The following is a 19736-nucleotide window of genomic DNA, read 5'->3' on the forward strand; positions in this document are numbered from 1 at the left end:
ATCACATGAGAAATTCTGGAATATATTTGAAGGACTAAATTCCATTCTTAAAAAGAGCATCATATTCTCCCAATTATGTAGCGCTGGTCACCGAAATGCCATGCCAAACACCACATGCCACTGTATTTTATAAATAATTTTTATACTTCGTATGTTTTGAAAGCAATTTAGTAATCATTTATTTTACACAAAAATATTAATTGTATTCATATGTTAAATTAATTTTTGAAATTTAATTTTTTGTGCACTATGTAGTGTGTATTATTACCTATGTCTACCAACTATAAATTTATCTTGAAAAAATAAATGGTGCCCGCCATTCGACCGATATTCTGGTATTTCCTCTTAGGTACAAAAAGGTTGGGGACCACTGCTATAAGGTATTGAATATTTTCTGTTTTGGAATTTCGCTCTCAGATCGAATTAAGCTAACAACTAACAACTGCATATTCATAACGTGTCGACAGTTTCAAAAGTACTGTGTTCGCGAATTTCCTTGATGGATGATACAAAAGTCTATTATTATAAGCTAATTTGTATCGCTAGATAATTTTTATTCCGGATGAAACTGGATTGAATGTATTAGGAAATAACAGCACTTAAGACGAGTGATTGACAATGGCAATGAAAGGATTAGATTTTTTCATAGCTATTTAAAAAAAGTCGAATAAACGTGTAATAATTTCATTCGTGTTCCTTAAAAAAAAATTGAAAATAAGAAATTTTGTCAGTATATATATAGTATTAGTATTTGCAGAATAGTGAAAATCTCTGGGAGGTTGCCGATATACAGTGCGCTAAACATAATAAATTAAACGGACCACTCAGAATAACTTTTGATCTAATGATCGGATCTTTGCGTAGTAGAACTAAATCTTAATGGTTTGAGGGAATCGAAATTTCGAATCAGAAATGAGAAATCGAAATTTAAAACAGCCGTATTTTTAAAATTCGATTCCTCGGGAATTATTGATCCAATTTTGCGTTTTACAGTGTAAAACTACATAAATTCAAAAATGTAAAATATTAAAACTGTAAAATATTAAAATTCAAAAATTGTTTAACTATTATTGAATAAATAATAAAAAAACAATAAATATTTATAAAAACGTCTTTTTCTCATGAAATTATCTTCGGATTAACAAATTTTATAATTGTGTTAAAAATTTTTAAATTTACCAAAAAAATTCTCTGGATATGGCGGAATGAGTAAAAAGTAAAATTAACATTAAGGGGTTCAAACTTTGGACCGCTCTCCTGATCAAACTATGTGGGCGATATTTCTCAGATTGCGGCAACTCCTTATGTTTCGGGGATGCAAATCCATCTGAAAGAAGGAATGTTTACTCAGAGAAAGTGAGTTTTTGTGCATGATTTCATAACTTAAAATATCGTCTGCACTTATCAATTAATCTATTTGAGGTCACCCCCTCAAACCATTAAGATTGAGTCCTAGAACATTAAGATCCGCCGATCATTAGATCAAAAGTTATTCAGGATGGTCTGCTTCCCCCCCCCAGCATTTGTACGTATACTAATGATGATAAAAGTAAAGCATATTTATACAGAAATCTATTGTTGCCTATTCGTAAATAATTTCTTAATACTAAGCTCATATCCCGTATTTACAGTTTAACGCATTCCTTGTTAAATTTTTATAAAAAAATAATAGAAAAATTAAGTAAAAACTCTTTTATTAATTTTTTTCAGAGTGGTGAACTCTCAGGTTTCAGCCCATAAAGTATATTTATATTCGACATAGATATTTAGATTTTAATTTTTTTAATATATTCAATTATAAGATGAAAAATAAGTTCACAAAAATCAAAGCCTGGGTCATTAAAAAAAAGCCTTTGTGAGTCAGTGTCTGACCCGCGGGTCATAGGTTCGCTACTACTGAATGGGATGGAATATACAGAATTTTGAAATCGGAAAAAAAAGAAAAAAACTTTATTTATGTATATTTGAAAATTTTTAAATGGAAAGAGATGAAAAGAAAAAAACTTATAGGACAATACACAAAGTGTTACTTGTATATCAAGCTAAAATTCTTTATCTTTTTTTTTCTTTTTTAGTAAGGAATTAATATTAAACGTAAAATGGCTTTTTCAGCACATCGAATTTCAACTCTGTTGTTGCATTCCTGCAGGTTTTTTTGTATATAATAATTGACGTAATGTAGTAATAATTAATAATTCTGGAACTAATAATCAAATGTTAAGTTCTTTATTTATTATTCCATCGTACTCCTTGAAAATTTTTCACAAATCTTCGTAATTTCAAGCTTCTAAGTCATATGAACAGCAAAACAAAATATAACGTAAAGTTTAACACTCAAAACAGCGGTGGCGATTTTCTAACATGAAGAGGAAAAAAAGTAATAATTATTGACTGAGGTACAGTTCCGTTACCCAAAGAGCGTCATCAACGAAGAGATAAATTTTTCTCGCCAACAGAATATCGCTGCAAAAATAAATTGTCATGTTAAANAGATATTTAGATTTTAATTTTTTTGATATATTCAATTGTCCGTTTTTAATATATTTAATTATAAGATGAAAAATAAGTTTACAAAAATCAAACCCTGGGTCATTAAAAAAGCCTTTGTGAGTCAGTGTCTGACCCGCGGGTCATAGGAAAGCTACTACTGAATGGGATGGAATATACAGAATTTTAAACTCGGAAGAAAAAAAAAAAACCTTATTTACTTATATTTGTAAATTTTTAAAGGGAAAGAGATGAAAAGAAAAAACTTATAGGAGAATACGGGAAGTATTACTTGTATATAAATCTAAAATTCCTTTATCTTTTTTTTCCTTTTTAGAAAGGAATTAATATTAAACGTAAAATGGCTCTTTCAGCACATCGAATTTCAACTGTGTTGTTGCATTCCTGCAGGTTTTTTCGTATGTAGTAATAATTAATAATTCTGGAACTAATAATCAAATGTTAAGTTCTTTATTTATTATTCTATCGTACTCCTTGAACATTTTTCTACAAATCTTCGTAATTTCAAGCTTCTAAGTCTTATGAACAGCAAATGCAAAACAAAATATAACGTAAAGTTTAACACTCAAAACAGCGGTGGCGATTTTCTAACATGAAGAGGAAAAAAAGTAATAATTATTGACTGAGGTACAGTTCCGTTACCCAAAGAGCGTCATCAACGAAGAGATAAATTTTTCTCGCCAACAGAATATCGCTGCAAAAATAAATTGTCATGTTAAACCACTAAGTCATAGTTTGAGTCATGGAATTATGCAAATGAGGAACTAACATTTATGACAATTTCAGAGCATATTAAACAAATACAGCTGGTTCGGTTCTGTTATTTATGTCTGATATTTTATGGAACATGAACAACTCAATACATAAATTAGTGCAAAGAATAGTATGAATTCATTAAGCATTTAATTGATCAGCTTTTTCTTTCAACTAAGCTTCTTTTTAGCATTGGATAGAGCAACGATGGATGTTATTAAAATGTACAAAACATTACTACACATTTATTATTAAAATACATAATTTTTGTGTGTATATATATATATATCAGCAGATATAATCGTGTAAACTGATGACGAGGTTATATTTTTTCATTTTTCCGGCATTTTAAATAAAAAAATTTTTTTTAAATATTTTATTTTAATAATTTTTTTTCTTCTCTTTTCATTGATCTTTATTATATTATTTTCATTGTTTGCTCTCTCTATATATATACATATATATAATGGATCTGGAGGAAACTAATAATTTGGAGAAAAGGAATTAAGAAGATGCCTTTAAAATTAAATTTTCTATAAAAGTTTATATAACATGATGACTTTAATTATTTTTATTTTTCTGTATACTTAAAGCGAGAATATTTTTCCAATCATTTTTTCAATTCTAGTTATTTCACGAAAAGCAAAAATTGTGGCTTATCACATTTTCCAAATGAAATTAGCTACCTCGTATTTACAGTTTCAAAAAATATTTTAACAAAATGTGTTGTTTCTATTTCAAATTACGGGACTTATGTATACATATTAATTTAAATGTTAGGAAACAGATTCTTGAAAATTCGAAGAAAATTCCAGAAACCAGAAAAAATGGTTGCATTAAGATAACTTTCACTCCGAGAGCATTTCCAACCGCTGCCAGAGAATCGCAAGAAGCTGAAGAAAAAGAGGTATTTTTTTCCTTTAAGTAAATAAATTCATAATTATAGACTGAATTTCTGTTGAATTGTGCTTCCAAGATGGACACAAAATATAATATTTATTAATATTTAATGACACTATGATAAAATAAATAAAAATACATAATTATTAATCTATTTTAGTGGCTCGATAAACAATTAGCAGCTAAAACAAGTTTAAAATTGGATTTGAAAGATCTTTCCCTGGAAGAAAGGAATCCTGATTGGTTGAAATCTAAAGCTGAGTTAGTAATGAAAAGTATCTCGTTTATTTCATTCTTTATAGTACATAGATGTATACAACTTGAAACTTAGGAAATATAGTGACTTGAACATTTTTAAAAATTCTTTATTTTTTAAGATATTTAGTTATGGAATGAAATAGATCATTATTGATGTTTGCTTTCTTAGGTGTTAAAGCAGGGTGGATTAAAATTACACTAAAATGTAATTTTTTTTAAATAGAAAAATTTTTGTTCTCAATTTTTTTTTTATTATTGTTATTCGCTTATTGCCTTAGATTTTAGGGTGGAAAAACTTTAAAATTTAGCTATTTATTTGTCATAAATAATTTTATTTTATAGTAGTAAACAGGTTTCCTTATCGAAACGCAATTGTTTATCACGCATATTATTTTGTTAGGTATACACAAAAACTTTGAATCAGTAAATTAAAAAACAAACAAATACATATTAGGTTAAAAACATATATTGGACGTATTAGGTAAAGAGACACGTAGCATTATTTCGATTTTTTTTAAAAATTTAATTTCTTCTCCCGCGGATCAGAGGAAATATTGAGCACTTTTGGGCATACATTGCTGCTTGCTAGAAATATAGTTATGGGTAATTCATTTAATTTCTATACTGAGAAAGGTCGCAGACAAAGATTCTCCATCATGCATCTTATTTAACATTACCCTTGAAAAAGTTATAAGAAATTCAGGAATCAACCCTAGGAACATCATTCTGCAAAGATCTATACAATTTTATTGGCTTATACCGATGACATTGATATATTTGACCTTAGCCGAACGAAACGGGATGTGGTAGAGACGTTTGAGGATGCTGTCGAAGTTCTGGGCTTAATAATAAGGGAAGAGAAAACTAAATTTAAGGTGGTTAGTTCCAAAGTACAAGATTGGAAATCATACCTTTAGTGGAGTCACCCAGTTTAAGTACCCGGGCACATTTACTACCAATAAAAATGAGTAGAAATTGGAAACCGAATTTTGATGGCTAATAGATGTTACTTTGGAGTGAAGAACCAATTAAAATCTAAATTCATCTCCATGAGTACTTAAGTAAATTTATATAAAACACTTATTAGACCGACTATTTTGTATAGCAGCGAGACTTGGGCACTTAATAAAGCAGAAGAAAATAGATTACTCGCTTTTGAAAGAAAAATCTTCGGAGTAGTGAAAGAAAATAATACTCGGAGAAGTTTATATAATCATGAAGTGTAGTGTATAATAAATATAGACAACCGAATATTTTGAAAGTTATTAAGTCATGCAAGATCAGATGGCTGAGATGTTTGCCGTTGTGAAGATTCTGATTCAGCTAAAAAACTAACATTTTCAATGATTCAGGGTACAAGGAAGAGGCGGAGACCGGCAACAAGGTGGTTGGACTGTCTGGAGAAGTACCTAAACTGTCCTTGCACTAGAAAGGTTCTGGGATCGAATCCCGGACAAAGCTGGGATGTTCTTTCATTCTCTGTACTCTTTCATCCCTGTATCTGTCCTTACCATGGGAGCAATGTTGACCTACAAAATATGGTGCCCCTGAAAGAGTGGCCAACAAATCTATATGCCCTAATACGCCTGAATTGACAAAATTTCAACACAGATGGGCATTGGAAAAATAATCTTATTTATATTAAATTGGGAGCTCTGCTCATTAATCTCCAAACAGTAAAGATTTCAATTGAAAAATAATTCTTAGCAAATCAAGTTTTGCGCCACAGGCTTTATGGCCAACTTAGGAAAGCCAATATCACAGTCATTTCTCTGAATCAAACCAGTTAAATGACAAACAACTTTTAGAGTGAAAACATCCTGCCTTTTTTCCTTCCTGTAGTTAAAAATCAGAAAATCTAACAGCAATTAGGCTCAAACTCTGATAATATGCTGACCATAAAAAGTTTCCCTGCCCACACATTAAATATTCTTTGTATCGTCATCACTTTTTGAAAAGACTTTGATACAAACTAGCAGTAAATTACATTAAATTAATATCAAATAAGACATTTTCGTTTATAAATGATATTACAATAACGGATCTCCTCTTTTAAAATTAAGCCAAGCACATTTGCAGCAATTATATTTATGAAATAGTTACTAAGTTCATTTTTTCAGTCTTAAAAATAGTTTTAAACTAATTTATATGTTATTAGGTATTAACTAAAACTTCATTCAGCCTTTTCAGTTGAAATAAATTCCAACTCGAATAGAATTAAAATGACCATATTACAAATTCACCCGACAGTTTAATCAACTAAGTAACATCTCAACATTTTTGTATATCCTTGTAAATCAAAATATTTAAATATCTATACCATGTTACATGCTTTATAAGGATCCAATATCGACGTTTCTATTCAAATGAGTAATTATAAATTTTAGATTCATGATGAGAAACGAAGATTTCAAATCTGCAGTGAATGCATTTAGTCTCGCTATTCGAATGTGTCCGAATCTGTACAGGTGAGTCTTCTAATTTTCAATTATTTTAAGATTCCATTTTAAATAATTAATATTTATTTTCATACATTTTAGTTTGTATTCTGGAAGGGCAGCTTGTCATTTGCAGTTGCATAACTTACATAAAGCCATTGAAGATTCTTCAAAGGTATAGTATTATTTAAAAAAGGTAATCAAGTTTTCTGTTTATCATATTTGTTTCTATTTTGTGCTCCTGTAATCGATTCCTATGCTAATGAAAATCGAGCCCTATAAGAAAGTTATTCACTACTCAATTTCTTTGATAAAAATATTGGTATATGCTTAATTAAAAACAATTTATTAACCTTTAGAAGTTCTTTTCATCGAGTCAAAGAAAAAAAATTATAGTTAAAATAATAGCCTTCTTAGCACAAATTTTAATTCATTAATGTATTCTTTTCCTAGGCTATAGAGCTGTTGCAACCTCTCACAAAATCCAATGCTGATGCTCGAGCTGAAGTGCACAAAATACGCGGAAATGCATTTCAAATGCTAGAACTACCCGTGGAAGGTAACTGCCAAGACTTACTAAACTTGCTCTCACGCTTAAATGTACGAGTGGAACAAATTTTGGGTTTGACCGTTGCAAAAATATTCTATCACCAAAAAATGTGCCATCTTTCAGACATAACTGTGTAAATAAAATAAAATATAACACATGATTCATAAGTTTCATGCAGTAATTGAAATACATTTTATTCAAATAATACACTAAAATTAATTATTTCCTGCCTTCTTTATAATTATCTAGCATTAAAATGTAATAACTGAAATATAAAGATTTGTTCACAAAGACTTGAAAGAATTAGCTATACTAGAAGTAATGTTAATGTACAATTATTTTCTCCCCCTATTTTAATAAAACAGAAAAAAAAAGAAAAAAACCCAAACAAATTTGCATGATATGGTAAGCTGAAGTATTCTGAACAGAGGTTAAATAAAATTACTATATTAATATATTTTCTTCGCAGGATTGATAGAACTTACTGCAGCTCTGAAAATAAAACCAAATGATGAAGATTTAATAAGAAAATGTAAGATGCTTCAAGATTACATTGGCACTCAATGAATTAAAATATACCCTCTTAAGTCACTTTAATCACCACCCATCATCTTCATGAAGGAAAACAAATTGTTGCAAAGAAAATATAAGTTCAGCATGTTACTAGCAAATCTTTTTTTCTCAGTTATATTATGTATATAAGATTATTCATCCAATAAATGTATTGGCTAATATCTGTCTTCAGCTTACATTATTAAGACTTAATGAAATTTGGGTCAAAATGAACAATAACTACAATAAACGAAATTGAAATATTTATTTATTTAAAAAAAAATCATTTAAAACAGCTATTAATACATGCCAATAAAATTCGTAACTTTGTTCTTAAAATATACACAATGGCATTCTAGATGTGGTGGAAAAGAATGGAATATGAACAAGCAATTGCTTTAAAAGTTTATATTTAATCATCTGCATCTTCAATTTTTGGGGCCAGGTAGTACCTTATGTAGCCAAAATCTTCTATCTTATATTCCACAACTAAAAATAAAAAAGTTACAGTTAATTTATAGTAATCATTTTAAAGGAATACATCGACTAACCTGCTTTCCTGTTTTTACAAAATTTATTACTAAAGTAAATATATTTACTTGACTGCTTAATTGTAAAGTGGTAACTTAAAAATAATTATAAAAATCTTGCATAAAGCAATATCATGTTAATATTTTAAAATATAATAAAGAAACAACTTTAGTTTTAAGCCTTTACTTTTATAATAATAATCAAAATAACATAGAATATAAAGGATTGATAAGATAATTATCTTTTTAACAAACGATATAGTTAATTGAAGTACATCTTTAAGGTAAATCGCAAAAATTAGATATTTATATATCGATGTATATACTAGAATACATTTTCAAATTCTTTGAAATGGCAACAGTCATTACAAGTCTTAAGTACAATTAAGTATCATATTGCTGAACTAAGTAAAATACAAATTCTTAAAAATTCATTGTTTAGCAGGAGATAAGATTTACCTAATGGAACATCAGGTGAAAGTGAGAGCTGTACTTGTGCAGACAGAGGAGTGGCTTTGGTGAATGAATTTAAATAACGCAGAGCAAAGTTTAGAGATACAGCTTCTTGCATATCAATAATTACAGCCTCTTCTTCTTTATCAATGTTGGCCGTTTGAGATAACTTGACATTACCTAAAAAATATTTTAAATAAATTATATCAAATGAAAGCTTAGAGGTAAGGCTTAAATCACATTAAGACAGTACTACTTACTAATAACCATTAACAGTTATTCTGCTAGACTTTGGAGTTAAATAGTGATTTTGCAACACTAATCGAAATTTTATTATTTTTATATTCAGGTATTTACGACCCATAGCTTTGGATTTGGCAATAATTCAACAAAGAATTAAAATAAAATTTTTTTTATATCAATCGCCCTTTAAAATTAAGTTACCTTTATGAAAAAACAATAAGAAACACAATATCTTTTGTGAAATGTACTAATTCGAAGCTAATCAGCATGTTTAAAATAATACTTTGCTAATGATAGGATAAAACAGGTATCATTGAAAACTGAAAAAGATTGGATTGTAATTAAAAAAAATTTAGGGAGGAGGGGGGGGGGATGGAACATAAAAAGCTTCAATTAATCTTTTTATGTTATTTCTTTTCTGTAAATTGTTTTCTTTTATTTTATTATTCTAATCGAAATTCATACTTTTAAATCCACACCCTGTCCTTTAATCTAGTTTTGGCTCAAGTACACATTCATTAAAAGCAAGACATTTTCTCCTTTGCTCTTTGTGGGAATTTCATGATCTATTTAATAAACCAATTACAATTACTAAGATTTCCATCGCAAGACTTTCCCTAACTTATATCGAGGAGCACAACTTTTCGTGACCACTTTTACAGCTGTTCTCTGTCTAATAATTAATAAATAAATTTTGCACCCTCCTTCCCTGCCTAAGACCTGTTTTTATCCTTCCACTCGGCAATGACGTTATATGTATTACTCTATATATGGAGAGAAAAAAAGAGCAAGAAATATTATAACAGTTTCACATTAATAACAAATAAGAAATGAATGTATACCTCAAAATAAATATAATCAAATAATAAATTTATATTTTCAATAAGTTTCAGTTACCAATTATTTTAGTTATTTCTAATGAAAAAACAATACTAAATAGTTAGCTGCAGCAGATTTGGAATTTGAAACTATTTCATTTGTTAAACTCTGAGAGAACTTCTGTTAGATCAATGAAAGGAAAAACAAGATTTGTTTTTCTTCCTTTGTCAGTGTCGCACTGTTCACTGATTTTGAGCTGCTCGCTATAACCCAAAGAGGAAAATTGTATAATTTAAATTGAATTTATCGCTACTTACACGTCTCTTTAAATCTCGTAACTTTGCTAAGAGATGACGCAACTAGTCCCACTTCCTTCACAATTTTTGCAGAGATTTCCCACCTTCAATTAAAATTATTTTGTCTTTTCTGATCAGTGGATGGGGCATCACACATTTTACCACCAATAGGTCAAGCAAAAAACTTCCAGCAGACAAAAATATTTAGCATTTTTGAATTTAGGAGAGGACATATACACAATAATAAAAAATAAAAAAATTGAACACACGCACATAAATATAAAATGCTTTTTTTGGGGGGTTGGAAATTTGAAGGGGAAAAAATACACCAGAGGAGGGGTATTCAATATTTCATGAGCATGTTTTTACAGCAGCAGAAACAGCTATTGATCTGCTATACCGTTGATAAAAAAGACAATTCTAAAAACTAATTAAAAGTAAAATATAGAAAAGCAATTCAATCAGTAATTACCAAAAACAATTAGTACGTATGAAACTGCTCTGCCTGTTATTCTTTACAGTAATAGAAAAAAAAAAAAGAAATAAAAATGAGCTTTAACTCCTTTTAGACTTTTGAAAAATAAATAAACAGTTAAGAATTAAACAAAAATTAATGAAAAAAAAAACTGAAGGCAAATATGTTTTACAAAGGATATTTCCCAATAAAACGGAGCAAGAAGCAGAAAGAAAATGTCCAAAATAGAAAAAATAAATATTTATAACATTGAGCATAAACAATTAAATACTTTTATTTATACTACTTAGCCTATTAAAAGTAATTTAATCTCACCGGTTCCAAGATCACCACTAGTTGAAAAGCGCACACCATCCTTTGTGCATACTATTGAAATAGAATCTCCAATTTGGCTTAGATCTCTACAAATTCTTTGAAATTCTGTGGATGGCATTTTAATGATTACACTGTAATCTGTTTCCTAAAACGCAAACTTAGTATTAAATAAATGAAAAAATATATAACATAGAGGAATACAAGGTAAAAAAATACTTACTGGAATACCCAAATGCTCGGTATCTAAGTTCATCAATTTCATTTCATAATCTGACACTTTTTCCTGATCTGCAAAGAAAAGAAATTATTGCTGTTGTAATTTTTTTTTGTTGATGAATATAAACAGTATCTGAGCCAAATACATTTAAAATCAATTGTAAATTTTTTTAATGGCAAAAATCAAATGCTTTGTGTAGAATAAAATATACTTAGATGAAGCCTATATAAACTATTACCGATAATTAATCAGGTCTAACAATATGATGCACTAAAATAAAATTATCCAGCGTAATACTCAGGCGTGACAGTTTGGAACACCAGCGCTGTACTCCAGATTATTTTGAACATGACAGTTAAAAGGATGCATAAATTACAATAGAATATTTTAAATAAAATTTTAAACTTTATTAGCACCAATAGAATTCAGTGTAATTTTCAGTTTAGGATGCATGATGTCCACCATACTAGATTTTATATTTCATTATTTAAAAATAATAATTTAGTACTGCAATTTTTCCTTAAAATACTTCATAAGAAAATGTGTTTCTTTCTTTATAATATTATGTTTAAGTCCTAAAAATTCTGAAATAACAAATTGGTTTAGATATATTTTATTGACTATGTCAACCTTCATCTATCAAAAGGTTCCTCAAGATTGAATCAAGTTAACATGCCTTATATACTATTGCATTGGTATTTTATATTTATAGTGGTATTTACACCACAGATCACTTTTCTAAAATTTGTGGATGGTTCCCTAGTTTAACATATCAATCTATTGCACTATTACAATTATTACGTCTTTAGATGGAAACTAGATGCAAAAAAAAAAAAAGAAAAAAGACTCCACTTACTCACAGAGCTGAAGCACATCTGAAATATTAACAAATTTCATAAAAAATATTTTAGGTGATAAAATACTTACTGGGAGCCTCAAACACAAAAGTAACAGTATCAGCATCATCTTGAGCTTTGATGGTAATTACATCATCATTTGCTGCACATCTCAAAATCTTTCCCATACTATTAAAAAAAAAAAAAAAAAAATCAAAATAAAGTCCCATATAATTGCTGGTAAATTGAAATTTCTTACAGTATACTTTTATTTGTACATATTACGTTCAAGTTTCAATATTCAAACAGTAACACTTAAATGCTCGTGCATTTTTTTATAATAAGCTTCAGGAAGTCTAGAAAATTTATTAAAATAAATTAGTATATTTTAAAATGCTAACAGATTTAGTATGAAAACTTTCTTTAAGGACCATTAAGAAAGGCAGACATGTAAAAATCATAACATATTTAAATAATAGTAAAAGTTGCCATATGACTTTAATATTTTCAGAAGCATTGAAAAAGGGTAAATGGAAGAATAACGTCACTGCTTGATTTTAAGGCATTTCAATGTTTCTCTTCATTGAGGCACAATAATATAAGCATGCATTTTATTTAATTTAAAAAGTAACATTTTAAAATTTCTAAAAATTTTGCCTTAGTTGTTTTTTTAAACAGCTTATCCAGGGTGCATAACCAAATTATTCAACAAAAAATAAGCACCTTTTAAGCACTCAAAAAATATTTTTAAGCACTTTATTGCAAAGTTTTTGACAATTGAGGGTTTTTACCTTGTTAGTCATTTAAAAAAAAAAAATTTGGCATTGTTTTTGACAACAGTTGTCAAAAATCGTGAAATTTTGGATCATGCCTCCGGAATAGATTGGGGTTGACTGAATTGTGAAAACATTGAAGAGAACAATGAACTGTGTCTTTTTGCATAATTCGAAGTGAAAATCAACATAGTAATGGAAACATCTGATCTCATTTTAAAAAAGGGAAAATTAAGCACTTTAAAAACATTTAATGAAGAAAAGTACCTTTAAAGGTTTTTAAAAAAGGAAAATAAGTACCTTTAAGCACTTTTTAAAAATGCTGCGCACCCTGCTATCATACTATAGCAAACCACAATTCGGAAATTGGTATTTAAGATAGCAAACAGTTTTTTTTTTAATATCTAAATGAGTTTTAAAAAGTTTAATTTTTAAAGGAAAAAACGTTTCAGAAATGGCCATGAAGTTACATAAAATTGAAGCAAATATTAAAGGCGAAAGTGAATATGAATCTAAATACATTTACAAACCTTCCAAGATTCATGCCCATGGAGAGATTTCTGTCACATCGGAATTTATCAAATCCATCACTTCTCAGAATCAAAGACACTAAACTTACATGAGAATTGTCCATAGCTTGCAAGCTAATACCCGTAGCTGAGCAATCCCATGTTGCTTCGTTAATCAAATCTTTAATAGCTTCTAACACCTTTTTTAACAATGCTCCTTGGACTAATCTTGCTTCAAACATTTTTAATGAAAAATAAATTAATTAATTAAAAAGATATATTTATAATAAATTAAGCCTCTGACACTTCACGTCTAATATCAATCTAGCACTACGAAACCGCGGTGGAAAGTAAATAGTTTCCCGCCAGTCAGCTTTTCAGTTACAGCTAAGTTACTTAATTACTACTTAAATTTGAACTGCTTAAATTTAACTTGATTTTTAAATTATAAAGGCTTTATTAACTTCCTTGCTCATCAAAAGAATTTTTTTTTACCTTCATATTATTTTGCTCATGAAATTTGATATATTTTCCAATTAATGTATATTCATATTAATTAACCTAATTAATCAAACTAAAAAAAATACTTTTATTTCTAAACCTTTATTAGGCAAGAATCAATTAAAAAGCTGGAGATAAAAGTTTTAAAATTATTATTATTTTTTTTTAAAATTAAAAAGAATTGGCGCTGCAGTCGAATATATTTGCACATCTGGTTTTATTCTGCTGCGATCGTTTTGTTAATTTTTTAAACTTTCTTTTTCATAGTATCATTGCATCAAATCGTAGTGTATTACTTGTACTGAACGCCTTCAAAAGGTAATGTCCTACTTAATTATAATTCATTTTTAGGAAATATTGTATTTTTCGACAATTAAAGATTCTTCTCTGTTTGTATAAAAATTCTCTTGTCATCATAAAGCCGGAAACTTTTTGCGTTATCCATGTTATGTTTGTTTACTACAAGGACAGGTGATACGTTGATTCGATGCGTACACACAAATTTTCCTAAATTAAGTTGTCTCTTATTAAAAGCTGATTTGATAAAAGGTTTAATTCAATAAACTGTGCATGCATATTATTTTTTTCCTTTAATTTCTCAAAGCTATTCTCTGTACTCTTACTTTGTTATCTGTCAAACTGCGTATACATAAAGTTGTTTAGTCTTGTACTCATAATATTTATGTAATTTTTTAAACTGTTTTATAAATAGTTCTTGATATTTGTTTTTTTTGTTCTCTTATGTTAACTTCGTTTCAAAATTGCTTTAAGCTTGTGATTTAGCTTAAGTTTGAATATATTTCGCGATTTTAATTTTATAGGACTTGATTTTTCAGTTTGTTTCTTGCCTATCTTTAAAAATTAATTAATGCCTAGTATTTTTTTCTTTAGATTTCACTATGTTCCTCTTTGACTGGTTTGCTGGCGTTTTAAGTTTCCTTGGTAAGTTCTGTGAATAATTATCTTGATTGAAACATATAATTATGTTTTAATCAAGGAATTGTATTTTATTCATATATTGTAAGATTATATCAAAGAAAATGTCTTAACTTTTTTTGGTTGAAAGTTAAGATTAAAAAAAAAATCTGGAAGACTGCAACAAACACAGTTTTAATGACAATATGCAAAATTGTTCTTTAAACTGTGTTGCAATTTTATCTATCTTTAAATATGTCTAATTAAAAATAAGATACAATTTTGCGCATCTTTAATAATAGAATTATAGCAAATTTCTAACATTTCCCTTTGGAAAAATAATAGTATTTTTTCTATATCCTTCATCTACAAATGTTTTTGAGATGCTTTTTTAAAAATAAAAAAAAAATCTTAAGAATTATTTTAAAAGCCAAAGGACTTTTATATCTAAACTAATACTATCTAGATACCTTTTAGAAATTTTAATAAACCATTTTGTGTCATTTTTTAAAAAAATATTTAAGTTATTGTTAAGAGCAATTACAAATTCATTTCCTGCAGATTGTGTAGTTATTTTTTAACATTATTTCTTTGAATCGAAGATGGGGTATAAGATTTAAGAATTTTAGGCATGCTGGTTACGCACGTTTATAATAACAGTTCAAAAGTACTTTTTTCCACCAAAAAACGAAATTTTCATTTGCTGAATTATTAAGTAAATAATGTATTTGTTTTTCTTAACTACATTATTTGTGTTTCTATACACAATGTGTTTTACTCTATTTAATTGACAATATAAATAATGCAAAGAAATATTTTGGTCAAATTATAAATTTTGTTATTTTATTTTTATCTATTTCACTTAAAGGTTCTATTTCACTTCTTACATTTATATGACAGCATAAGTTATTTTTGTATAACAAAACATCTGTTTTGTTATACAAAATCACTTTTCAAAAATTTTAAATTATTTATCTGATATTTAAAGTTGTTTTTGATTGTATTGCATTATAGTATGTTTATTCAGATATTAGGGTGCAGGCTCTTAGCTATTTTTAAAATTAATAATTCTTTTTAAAAAGGTTATTCTTTGCTTAAAAGGTAAAGCACTATTTATATATATTTAAAGACTCTATAAGCTAATTTTTAAGTATTTTAAATAAGATAACTGCTTTTGTATGAACCTGAGAGCAGAATTTACTGCGTAGCTCACAAGTCCTTTTTGTGATCTCACTACGTAACTACTTTTTGTTTTGAATTTTCCTTTGCTCAACTGGGTTCATTACATCAGTTGTCAGCTATTTGCATCCTATATAAAGTCTGTTTGCATTATCTTTAGTTTTTGTTAATTAGTTTTATTTTATTATTTTAAAAACTATTTGCTGCTAATGTATTTTCATGCAAGATCCATTTCAATTATACTAAATTTAATCATTCTTGTTAAAATAACTTAATAAATTTTCTATCTGAATTAATTAATAACTTGTTCTTTTTACTTAGTTTTCCTGCTCCTGATATTTATATAATGTTTCGCTGTCTTAAATAAATAGCTTTTTGAGATTAAAAGAAACTAAGTTGATTTTTTTTATTTGAAATTTTCTGAAACGAGTGTTTGTTATGTAAGTTGTCAGTCGTGATTTAAGAATAATCTTTTGTTTTGAAATTGATTTGTGCATATGTTAAATAAACACTATGAAATACAGTACAGAACCATTTATCCGGTATCCAGATAACCGGGAAAAATTTTGCTCGGTTTTCCCACTATTTTAAACTAGAACAATTATGAAAAAAAGTGGAAATTGGACTCATCCTTGAAGTTGAGTGGAGGAAAATGTGAGGAAGGAGAGAATCCCCCCCCCCCCTNGGGAGAATCCCCCCCCATTTATCCAGAGAAACTTCATTTCTTCCGTGACCTTGAAGATCTTTAGATCCAGAGGAGGGAGGGATGTTTTATTTTCTCCTTTAGGCCGTCAATCAAACTCTAAAGAGTGGCAAGCTGATTTCGTTTTCTCTTTGATTTATGTTACGTTTCGTTTTCTCTTTGATTTTTGATGGGGAAAATGCTTTAAAATTCTTTTTAAATTTAGGAGTGCTTTTCTTTTTTCTCTTACTTTAACATGTATTACACTTTTTCCTTGTAATTCGGATTCAATAAAACATCAAATAACGACACTTTTTGGTCGATCCAGAAAACTGTGAAATTCAGACATCCGGGATAGCTATGGTCCCAAGCATCCCGGATAATTGGTTCTCTACTGTATACTTTAGCGCTCAGTTGTTTATAATGATGTCAATCTTTACTATGAGGGGAAAAACTATTAATTCATTTTACCTTTCAGGTTTGTATAAGAAAAGTGCTAAATTAATATTTTTAGGATTAGATAATGCTGGTAAAACCACTTTATTAGGTATGCTAAAGGATGATCGTATGACGCAACCTATTCCAACCCTTCATCCTAGTAAGTTACGGATAGCGGTGTGCATTTTATAGTTTGAAGCACAACAAAGTAGCATGACAATTAAGAGTGCAATCTGCAACTGCATTGTACTAACAATCACTAACATGACTCCATTATATTTTTATTCCTGTACAAAAAACACAAGGATGTTTGGATAAGAGCCAACTCTCAAAACTGTTTGGATCAGTTATTATTGATTGCTAAATTTTGCTTGTATCATATCTCTTTTGGTTTATCCATTTCACCCACCAACTACAATCTGGACTTGAATGGATAAACAAAAATAAGAAAAATAAAATTATTAAGAAATGAAAAGGGAAGTATAAAAGGGGTGCACAATCTGTAGCCTGCGATCCACATATGACCCTCCGCCTGTTGATATGCAGCCTGTAGAAGCTTCTAAGTGTAATGATTTTTTGTGTGAAAAATAAACATGTAAAATTTTGAATCACATTTAAGTCATTATTTTTTGATGCGTTCAATTTGCGCAGACTCTATTGTAAATCCGTTTCTCTATCACTTTTCAATGATTATTGCTAGCAGATTCTGCATGGTTTCAAAAACCCATTATTTTAATACCATATTTCGAGGCGTGAATTTAGAGTCTGAATAATCACTTTTCGACTTGAATTGGAAATCCGAGTGATGCTTTGATAATTTTTTTTTGGGGTGGAGCGCTTTTATAACTTACAATGTCCATGTGGATTTTAAAATCCGATACGCTTCCTATACTTATTCAGATTCCTATACTTTAAATACAAAGTCAATGCACCATGTGAGTTTCTGATCACCATTTAAATGACTTTTTGATACTATTTGTGCATATTTCATCGTTAATATAAGTTATTTTCTATTGTTTTTTTTGTTGTTTTTTTTTGGAAATTTGTATGTGGTATTTAGAATAATGATACAATGTTATTGCAACATAAAAAATTTTAAATCTGGAGGAAAAAGCAAACTTTTAAACTGCTCACTGTTTGTAATTAATTTTGTTTAGAATTGTTTGTAGCTTAAGAGATTTTTTTCAGGAAAAAACAAAAGTTTGCATTATGTAGTCTGTATATAAAAAGTGTGTATGGTCTGTAAATATGTGTATGGTCTTTCATTAGTTTGCTGTGCAAGTGACTCTACACTCAAAAAGATTGTGCACCCCTAGATAAATAATTGGAAATTTAATGAATTCTCTGTTCCATGAAGAAATTCTCCAATAAGTATAAAATAATTGAAAAAATATTGTTCTGTTTTGTTTGTGGTTTTACTTCAGCATGTTTCTATGAATTGATTAAATAAATTCAGTTCATTGCATGAGTTTCTTATTGCATGTTTTATACAGGATTGTGGAAAAAGAGTGGGAAACTTTTGTTTTTGGGATTGGATAATGCTGGTAAAACTACTTTATTGCATATGCTTAAAGATGACAGAATGGCTCAGCATGTACCTACTTTGCATCCTAGTGAGTATTACACAAGCTACTTACTAATTCTAATGCCTAACTTTCACTGGATAGAATTTTTTATATTTTACAGGATATAACCTTGATAATAGTTATTGAATTTTCTTTTTCAGTGATGTATATTCACTTAATTTACACCAATGTTCAAATGAGTTTTGAATAAAAAGATGGCTAAGATAAATATGAGGAGTTATTAAGAAATGTTAATTCATGAGATAGTTTATTATTTATGAATTTGTTCTTTTAACCTTTAAACTCTATGCTTTTCTGGACAGTGAATATTAAATTATTAGAAAATTATCATATAAATGTGATTTAATTATTAATGTTTTTATATATCTTCCAAGAAATAAAGTATGGAGAAAAATAAAAAAACGGACCACCCTGCATAACTTTTGATCTAGTGATCGGATCTTCACGTTCAAGGATGCAATGGTTCAAGCAGGTGACTTCAAATATGCCAACTAAATAATGCAAATTCTATTTTAAGTCACGAAATCAGTCCTAAAAACGTACTTTATATCCTGAAAAATCAAATTTTAAAAAAGTCAGGTATTTAAAATCCAGTTTCTCAGGAACACTTCAATCGATTTTGCTCAAATTTTGAATTTTGCCATGTAAAATTACACCCTTGTGCAAATTAATTGAAACAAACTCAATAAATTCAGAAACTAAGAAAATGCTATTTTATTTAAATTTATACAAACTCAAAATTTTTTAGTACATAATATGATCTCCACGACACTTTATTAACATTTGGACACGATTCGGCATGGATTCCACTAATTTTTTACAGTCATTTATAATATTTGTGTCCTTGTACCACACATGAATTAACGCCGTGATTAGCTTCTCCATAGTTGTACAGTCCATACTTAATAGGCAATTCTTGCATATGGCCCAGAGATTCTCAATTGGGTTGATATCCGGAGAGTTCCCTGGCCATTCCAATGTCTCAATTTGATTCTCAGACATGAATTTCT

General features: G+C 28.6%; 3 protein-coding genes across 3 annotated transcripts in view; 2 read left to right on the forward strand and 1 right to left on the reverse strand.

Moving 5' to 3' along the window:
* The window catches only part of LOC107441204 (dynein axonemal assembly factor 4), a 14511-nt gene extending 6450 nt beyond the window's left edge, over positions 1-8061 (forward strand). The window contains exons 4-11 of the mRNA XM_016054386.3: positions 2825-2906; positions 3452-3485; positions 4042-4168; positions 4322-4422; positions 6807-6887; positions 6960-7032; positions 7311-7416; positions 7877-8061. Coding sequence (XP_015909872.3) covers positions 2825-2906; positions 3452-3485; positions 4042-4168; positions 4322-4422; positions 6807-6887; positions 6960-7032; positions 7311-7416; positions 7877-7974 — 702 coding nt within the window. The 3' untranslated portion in view covers positions 7975-8061. The remainder of the gene's footprint in view (positions 1-2824; positions 2907-3451; positions 3486-4041; positions 4169-4321; positions 4423-6806; positions 6888-6959; positions 7033-7310; positions 7417-7876) is intronic.
* A 144-nt stretch (positions 8062-8205) lies between these two features.
* Positions 8206-13805, reverse strand: LOC107441171 (Proliferating cell nuclear antigen). The gene is made up of 6 exons (XM_043051613.2): positions 13447-13805; positions 12235-12332; positions 11311-11378; positions 11091-11235; positions 8949-9122; positions 8206-8448 (listed from the first exon to the last, which is right to left on the reverse strand). Exons 1-6 carry the CDS (start codon positions 13665-13667, stop codon positions 8372-8374), a joined length of 783 nt encoding a protein of 260 aa, XP_042907547.1. The 5' UTR covers positions 13668-13805; the 3' UTR covers positions 8206-8371.
* A 294-nt stretch (positions 13806-14099) lies between these two features.
* Positions 14100-19736, forward strand: part of LOC107441221 (small COPII coat GTPase SAR1B) — a gene marked incomplete in the record, with an annotated part of 24129 nt that continues 18492 nt past the window's right edge. The window contains 4 exon segments of the mRNA XM_071179565.1: positions 14100-14244; positions 14818-14868; positions 17181-17300; positions 18634-18753. Of these exon segments, the coding sequence (XP_071035666.1) occupies positions 14826-14868; positions 17181-17300; positions 18634-18753 (283 nt within the window).

The sequence above is a fragment of the Parasteatoda tepidariorum genome, chromosome 4 (assembly GCF_043381705.1).
Source record: "Parasteatoda tepidariorum isolate YZ-2023 chromosome 4, CAS_Ptep_4.0, whole genome shotgun sequence".
In the NCBI taxonomy this organism is placed as follows: Eukaryota; Metazoa; Arthropoda; class Arachnida; order Araneae; family Theridiidae; genus Parasteatoda; species Parasteatoda tepidariorum.

Bases quoted from the DNA above. Each gene is read 5' to 3' on its own strand.
- LOC107441171 (XM_043051613.2), bottom strand. From the start codon at position 13,667: ATGTTTGAAGCAAGATTAGTCCAAGGAGCATTGTTAAAAAAGGTGTTA. The intron at 11,236-11,310 runs GTAAGTATTTTT...TTTGCGTTTTAG, and splicing joins CCGAGCATTTGGGTATTCCA to GAAACAGATTACAGTGTAAT. The intron at 9,123-11,090 runs GTGAGATTAAAT...AATATTTTTTAG, and splicing joins TAGTGGTGATCTTGGAACCG to GTAATGTCAAGTTATCTCAA.